At 37.8% G+C, this 8728-nt stretch overlaps 1 protein-coding gene across 1 annotated transcript; it reads left to right on the top strand.

Moving 5' to 3' along the window:
- The first annotated feature begins 790 nt into the window (after positions 1-790).
- On the top strand, positions 791-3034 carry LOC101899741 (dnaJ homolog subfamily A member 2). Its single transcript, XM_005182578.4, has 3 exons — positions 791-977; positions 1411-1863; positions 1923-3034. The coding sequence occupies exons 1-3, from the start codon at positions 909-911 to the stop codon at positions 2604-2606; spliced, it is 1206 nt and encodes a 401-aa protein (XP_005182635.1). The 5' UTR covers positions 791-908; the 3' UTR covers positions 2607-3034.
- The last annotated feature ends 5694 nt before the right edge of the window (positions 3035-8728 follow it).

Below are 8728 nucleotides of genomic sequence, written 5' to 3'. Positions count from 1 at the left end.
CTTCTGCCATGATAGGCAACTTTTGTCATAAACCATTACAACATTGAAATGCAAAACTTGAATATGGGGAGGTATCGTTATATTGGGGCTATACGAAGACGTGGACCTGCACAGACAATTTTATGCCATATGATGAAATATCCATTACGAACTTCAAACACCAAATTTGAAACAATTCCGGTGAATAATGTAGCTACCGTTATATGCGGCTATACGAAGACGTGGACCTGCACAGACAATTTTCTGTTATAGGCTGTAGTACCCATTACGAACTTCAAATACCAAATTTGTAATATTTCCGATTAATAATGTCGCTTAAATCACGAAAATACCGTCAAAAGAGAGGTACGATTATATGGGGACTATACGAACACAAACAATTTTCTGTCATAGACTGTAATACCCATTACGAACTTCAAATACCAATATTGAAACATTTCCGGTGAATAATGTCGCTTAAATCACCAAAATACCGATAAAAGGGAGGTACCAGGGCATAAAAAATGTCTATATGGTTGTTGTTTATTATTTATATTTTTCGCCTTAAAGGTGAGAATACATAACGCGCTTATTGACTGGCTTCTTGACAAAGCCATTCAAAAAGATTTTTTATGTATTATCACCTTAAATAATGTTTGGCGTAATAAGGCTTTAATAATTCCCTTAATTTTACTAATGGTGAAACTTTTTCGATAATATCGGTAGAAAAAATATTAATCGATACTGAGTCAGAAAAATTGAACATCGACAGTGTCGCTAGGTAGTGCTATCGAAGTTTTGTCAACTCTATTCTTCAACCATTCTTTATTTATGTTTCAAGGAAATAAATTGAGCTCGGCGTTTATTTAACAGGATATCATCAAATAACTTCGATATCACACAAAAGGGGGTGTGAATATACACAGAGAATGGATAATCTAGATTTGTATGAAATTCTGGGTGTAACTAAAGACTCATCAGATGCCGAAATAAAAAAGGTAATAGTTTTCATTCATGTAAGACTACTCTTCATTCATATTTTTAGTTAATTTTTTGCTGTGAAATCTTGGAGAAGTGGGTGGTGGAGGCGTTGGAAAAGTACCAGCACTGGTCTGAAAAACGATATGGCTATAGTGCAAACATCAATGCCAATATTAGTGAAGTTGGTCCAATTATTTTCTTAGTCATGTCTAGAATTGCTCAAGTAATTCTAACATTTCTCATACATTTAAATGAACAAGAGAATCGTAAAAGGAGAAGGGAAAGAGAACAAATTATTGATTCATACATTTCTGCGCTCTCCAAACGTCATTCACTGCAAATGCACCGGGGCTGCTACCACTTTGAACAACACTGTCTCTTGTATCTTAATCTAAATGACCGTTACATTTAAATGCCCACTAATTCGATGTTGTTTTTGTTTAACCATAGAACTACCGCAAACTAGCTAAGGAATTCCATCCAGATAAAAACCCTGATGCTGGCGACAAATTCAAGGAAATATCTTTTGCCTACGAGGTATTATCAGATCCAGAGAAACGAAAAATATACGACCGCTATGGAATCAAGGGTTTGCAGGAGGGCGCGGATGGCTTCGCCGATGGAAATGCGTTCTTTTCACAATGGTTTCCCTTTACGGCTATGGGTGGACATGGCCGTGAGGCAAGGGGGAAGGCCGCCCAAATCTCCATTCGTCTTGAAGTTACTTTGGAAGAAATGTACAATGGCAATGTGGCCAAGACAGTTGAATACAAAAGGACATCATTTTGCTCGCAGTGCAATGGCGAAGGCGGTCCCAAGGAGTGCCAAGAAATGTGCAGTCACTGCAATGGTCGGGGCAGAACTGAGAGCTATCTTTTTCTCGGTGTTACGACAGGGGAAACGGTAAATAAAAAGTCAACAAATTCGAATACTAAGCAATTTTGTGTAATTCTCTGCAATAGATCTGTACGGCTTGCCATGGACATGGAAAAATTATACCAGAGGCTATGCGCTGCACCAGCTGCTTTGGAAAAGGTTTAGTTGAGGAGAATGTGAAACGGGAAATTGTTATTGAAAAGGGTGCCCCTAATATGTTAAAAATACCATTTGTAAGCGAAGGAAATCAAGGGGTGCAAGGATCGCGAGGCGACATGGTTGTAGTACTTATCCAAGCAGAGCATCCTGTATTCGAGCGGCGCCAAAACGATCTTCTTATGCGTAATGTCAACATCAACATAACGCAGGCCCTTTGTGGTTTTGTCCACTGCTTCAAGCATCTGGATGGTCGTAACATTTGTATTTCCACGAAACCAGGCGAGGTTCTACGTCATGGCGAACTGAAAGTTGTACCGACTGAGGGCATGCCATTGCGTAATAATCCCTTTGATCGTGGCGACCTCATGGTACAGTTTTCTATACAATTTCCCGAAAACGATTTTGCCACACCAGAACAATTGGCCAAGCTTGAGACGCTACTGCCTCCCAGAGAACCTTTTACAATGCCGCCAGAAGCCGAAGAAGTGCAACTTGTTGAATTCCAGCCCCGCGAAGATTACGAAGGCCGGGGAGCTTACGGCGGCATGGACGATGATGACGAATACGAGGGCGGTCCACACTTCGAAAGGGTCCAATGTCAAACCGGCTAAAAAAATACAACAACAGAACAATTGCGGCGCATATGTACAGTCAAATTGTATAATGTGTTTGTTATACATCAGTTAGCTATACAAAAATTTATTGTTAATTTGGTTTATGGACAAAAGAAAACAATTCTAATCTAATTGGTGTAACTGTCGTTGAACGCAACTATTGTATTGTAACAAAAAAACAACAAGAAACGCTTCGAAAGCTTTCAAAGCTTTTCTCATTATCATTTTGTACTCAGAGATGAGCTCTCGCTTCCTTAAATAACCTACTAATCCATCTATACCTATATTTATTTAATTACAACTCATTACTAAAACAAAACCAAAAACCACTTATACTGGTTGCACCGAAGTTTCTAATACGTTTTACGAACTAATTTATTTTGTTTTTAGTTTTAACACATGTAATTAAAATGGACACAACTATAGTCATACTTCTTTTTGTCCTCGAGAGGAAGGAAGAAAATGCAGAAATAAGAGAACAAATACGTATATTTATTACAGATATCTATAAATATATATATTTACATACATACATACATACATTTTTAATCGTAACCATCAATGAATGACTTGGAGAGTGAAAGCGTAGGAAAGAAATCACACACACACACATAATTATTTATAGCATCATCACAATAAAACAAAATAAAAAGGGCTTAACCTGTACAATGAAAATTAGAAAAAAAGTCAGTGTTGTAATTGAAACTTTGATCATGTAGGCCTTTTACTTATATAATATAATATCCACATTGCCCAAATCAGATTGCAGACTATAGCCTGAAGGCCATAAGTATCAAATAACTTCTAATGCGTTTCAGAAACGCATTACAAGTTCCACCCAATGCGTTGAAATGAACTGATACAATCTTCTAAGTAGCTCCAAAGAGGTGGAAATCTTCTTTTTTATGCCCCCCATCATAGTATGGAGGGTATATTAAATTTATATATATATTTTTAATTAGCATAAAATTCTGTGTTGATATAACGATGCCAGTGCTCCTGTCTGTCTGTGGAAATCACTCTAGCTTCCGAAGGAAATGAAGTAGGTTGATCAAATTTTACTCAAAAGTATATTATGCCTGCAGTACTTTTGGTATTGAAAATGGGCCATGTAGGTCCACGTTTTGGTATAGCCCCCATATAACGTCACCTCCTGAAATTCGGTATTTTGACGATTTTAGCGACATTATTTACCGGAATTGTTATAAATTTTGTATTTGAAGTTCGTAATGGATAATACAGCCCAAGACAGAAAATTGTCTGTGCAGGTCCACGTCTTCGTATAGCCCCCATATAACGATACCTCCCCATATTCTGTATTTTGATGATTTTAGCGACATTATTCACTGGAATGGTTCAAATTTAGTATTTGAAGTTCGTAATAGATGCTACAGCCTAAGAGAGAAAATTGTATGTGCAGGTCCACGTCTTCGTATAGCCCTCATATAACGTCGCCATCCGATATCCTGTATTGTGATGATTTTAGCGACATTATCAACCGGAGTTGTTTCAAATTTCGTATTTGTAGTTCCTAATGGGTACTACAGTCTATGACAGAAAATTGCATATGCGGGTACAGTTCTTTGTTTAGCCCCCATATAACGTCACCTACCGATATTCGGTATTTTGATGATTTTAGCGACATTATTCATCGAATTTTGTTTTCAACTTTCGCATATGAATATTCTGATGGCTTATGACAAAAGTTGCCTATGCAGGTCTACGTCGTCGTAAAGACCATAATATAACGGCTACATTCGGTATTTTTAAAGATTTTAACAGATTTTTTTAACGGCTTTTAATTTTTTTGAAAATTGCCAAATTCGTTCCGAACTGTGGAGGGTATTCAAAAAGCACATTTTGTTGTATTTCCATACATCGTACTTAATTTTAATACTTTCAAGGTTTTAGATATTATTTGAAGTTCAGAGGAAGATATTAGCACAATGGGCAAACGTTCAAGTTTTCTATCGAAAACTATTTCAACAACGCCATATGTAAACCGTGGAAACCAACAGTGACCTCAATATAAAATTCCAGAATTTCAGTTCTATTCCTTCACTCAATACCAAATTTAGTACAATTTAGTACTTTTCGTACATATATAGGACGCATTTCCAAATCTCATACATATATACCATTTGTAATCTGAATATTAAATTTCAGAATTGTATTTCTATCGCTTCAGCCAATACCAAATTTAGTACCATTTAGTACTTTTCGTACATATTTCCGAAACCACTTTCATATGTCCAGGCTACACATGAACAGCGACCCTAATAGCAAATTTAAAATTTCAAGCACTATATGTTCACCGAATACCAAATTGTACCAAATATAGTACTATAGTACTTTTCCTGCACATTTCCAAATCGCCCCTCTTTATCACAAACCTACCACCTCCTTATCACAAACCTATCACAATAAAAAATTTCAAAATTCTGTTCACCGTAAACCAAACTGTTCCACATTTAGTACCATTTAGTACAGTTCGCACAATTAGTAGATATATTCCAACCACTTCCATATACCAAACTTACTTTCCAACTTTGATTCGCATACCAAATTTCAAGTTTCTAGCTCTATTCGTTCAAATGGTACCTATTATACCATTTTACATAATGGTACCATTTTAAAGTTTAGTACCATTTTAGAACTTTTCGTACTCTTTAAGTTTGAATTTCCAAAAATCCTTTTTGTTCATCTGTCCAGTCCTTCATCCGTTTGTCCAATAGAAAGTATTAAGTTTTTAGTACATTTTAGTACTTTTTGTACAAATTACTCGTTTTACCAATCTGGCTGACTCTTTAAATGGCTTAGTAAAAATTGCTTAAAAAAAGAATATTTAACACACACTCTTTCAAATGTTTCATGTCATTTTTATTAAGAGAACAAACGATACGTCTTTGCTCTTGCCGTTTGAAATCCACCACAACACCCATCAAACGTGTTGCTTCCAACTTGTTTCAGAGTTGTACACTCTCTCCTTCTCTCACACAAAATGATTTGCGTTGATTGGTTCAAGAAAACCGGAATAGTGCGCATGTGTGCATGATCAATGATTGGCTCCGATCGGAGCTCTCTGTATGTGGAGGGGCTGAGAGCTTCTCCAAGGAACGAATGATTGTATTTTTATTTTATTATGTTAAACTAACCTTGACCTGATTCTTAGAAATTGAAAAAAAAAAAATAAAGAAAAACAAAAGCAAAACAGCAAAACGTTTACGTTACGTTAATCAATTTTGCCGTTTAGTGGGACGGTGTGATTTTGCGGGTCTGTAAGCTATTCTAAACCGGTTAAATGTTTACTTCTTTAGTTGGCGTTCTAAAACGAAGAGAGACATTAATCAAAACAAGTAAGCAACGAAAGCATTTGGCCAACGCCAGTTGCTGTTGATGCGCAGTTACGCATGCGCAGTGTGTTATTTTTTTAATGAAACGATTGAATGCCTTAATTAATAGTTCTAGACAGGGTTGCCAATGCACGGTGGTCGCTGCATTTTGATAAAATTGAAAAAAAATATATATTTTTAATGTTGATTTTTTGACAGTTCATTTTTGCGGCAGAAGAATCACTGATGGAGTGAAAAATAGATGTCTCAAAGGCGATTGGAAAATTTGAACTTTATGCTTACGAAAAGTTCTAAAACAGAACTAAAATTCTAAAACGGCATGATTTGCTATTATGCGATTGTAAAGAGCTCAAGACTTAAATTTTGGAGTGAGGTTGAAAAGTACAGGGTGATATAAAAAAACTGCATCACAGTCAAACGACATAATTTTTACTTTTTTTTAATTTTATTGAATGAAAGCAAAACATGTCGGAAATAGCATCCAATTTTAGAATAAGTTTAGATTTGTTCGAATTGGTCACCATTGGCACGAATTATGGCCTTTAAACGGCCACTGAAACATTCACACGCTGCCCGAATGTTGCTCTGCCGTATTTTGGTCCATTCCCGGCGAAGCGCTTGCTCGAGGTGATGACACTGTGGTATTTTTTAGTCATCCTACCAACCTTGCTTTCCAAAATATTCCAGACACAATAGTCCAACGGATTGATATCCGGAGATTTTGGTGGCCATCGTGCGCTGGAAATGAAGCGAGAAACCTCATTTTGTAACCATTCTTAAGTGGCGCGTGCTGAGTACGATGGCGCTTAGTCCTGTTGGAATGTCCAAGATCTGCGGCCAACATGTTTGCGTGCCCAAGGCTTTTATACACCCTCCAGAATATTTTCGCTATAATATTCGGCATTTATTCTGATGCCACGATCGATTGATACGAGCGGAGGGTGACCATCGGCCATCACCATGACCGGCGCTTGAGTTCTGGTGGCCAACTGAAGGTGCACATTTTCAGCTGACCTCTTTGGCAAGTATACACGACCATTTTGTTTGTTTACAAACTGCTGGACATCGAATGTTTTCTCAAAACCAAATTCGGCAGTTCACCACTTTCGGCCAAGATAAGCAACTCTTTAGCTCTTTTAAGTCTATTTTCTTTCTGTTGCGGTGTAAGTTCTTGCACTTTTTGGAATTTCAATGGCTTTACCCCGAGCTCATGTTTCAATATTTGCCGAATGGAATATTGCGATATGTTCAGCTCATGAGCCATATTTCGGCCACTGCGACGCGGGTTTCGATCAAGTCGCTTGAAATCTTGCACTAGGGTCAGTTATGAAGAGTAGGCGTACTCTTTTTTTTCTTCGTAGAGAAACAAAGGAGTTTTAGGTTGACTTCGTTCGATTTTGGCCCTTTATTTTTTCCTAAAAAGCTTCTTTACTTTTCGAACCATTTCGGCTGATGTTGCTGTTTTCTTCCGTCCACTTCTTTGACGTCGGGCTACGCTACCAGCAACGGCAGCACGGTAACGAGCGATGGTGCAAGACACAAAAGATTTATTCACATTTAAATGCTGGAGTGCTCTAACGATAGCCACTTGTAGTTTTCCGCTTGAATTCCATCACGAATAACTTTTTCTCTGGAAAATTCTCACCAAAATGCTTTGTAAACAATATAATGAACTGTCACTGGAATAATTTTAACAGCTGTCGGACGGGTGGTTTAGAAATTACAGCAGAAGTTGGTTCCAGTTTTTTCATCTCATCCTGTATACTTTGTGGCGTCTAAAATGGTGGAGGGTATAAAAAGACCTGCCACGAACTGTAGGAACGAATCTAAAATTGTAAGGTGGACTTTTCGCTGACGAAGTAGCGGGTACTTGCTAGCCTTTGTTGCATCATTGTTTGTGAAAATCCAGAATTAGGACCAAAACCGATAGGAATAGAACCGATTTGTCGAACATTGAGTTTATATATGTTGTCGCAAAATAACAAATATATAAAAATCCGCAATATTTGTTACGCATCGTCGTCATCGTTATTTGGGCAACCCCTTGTTTCTCTCATGTCATCTGTTTTGTTTTGTGTTCTGAGCCGATTTAATTAATTGTAAATGGTAGTAATCGGTTACGTTAGTCGCATTTCAAATTATATGTGTTGTGTGTCTCTTGTTGTTTCTTAACACCCTTCAGCCGCCTTGCCCCCCACATTCTCTCACAGCTCTCTCAACGATCCTGGTGATCATTCTAATGTGGTTTTTATTGAAATGCAACGCCATATGTTTAACTGGCCTAGAAGGCATGCCGTTGACAAAGTTGGACGATAGCCGTGATGTGGCTGTTATTGTTTTTGTTGTTGTTGTTATTGTCGATATTGTTGGTGGTATTGGTATTCTATGTTTTTGTAGCGTAGATATTTTCAAGTTTATTTTCGAAATGAAATCTGTTCTAAATTCTAAAAGTTTGAGGTTTGTCGCCGCCGCCGCCGCTGCTGCGGTATTCGAACAAAACAAACCGAAACGAGGTGATTTCGTCATTGACGTTTTGTTAAGGTCAATGTTGCACCATGTTTATGAGATTTAAGGCCGGTCGGCCGTGAGACAGGCACGGCAGAGCAGGGCAGGCAGGCGGGCAGTAAGGAGTCACCGTCACAGACTCATTGCCAGCCAGTTTTCACTTCGGTATACCGGAGGGGATGGATGCAAAATGCAATGGCAAATTAAATTCAAGGCCTTGACTAAGTTTTTGTGTTATGGAGTGGTTAAAAGTCTGGTGGA

Source organism: Musca domestica, unplaced genomic scaffold (genome assembly GCF_030504385.1).
Source record: "Musca domestica strain aabys unplaced genomic scaffold, Musca_domestica.polishedcontigs.V.1.1 19, whole genome shotgun sequence".
Classification (NCBI taxonomy): domain Eukaryota; kingdom Metazoa; phylum Arthropoda; class Insecta; order Diptera; family Muscidae; genus Musca; species Musca domestica.
This window is presented reverse-complemented; position numbering and strand designations above follow the sequence as displayed.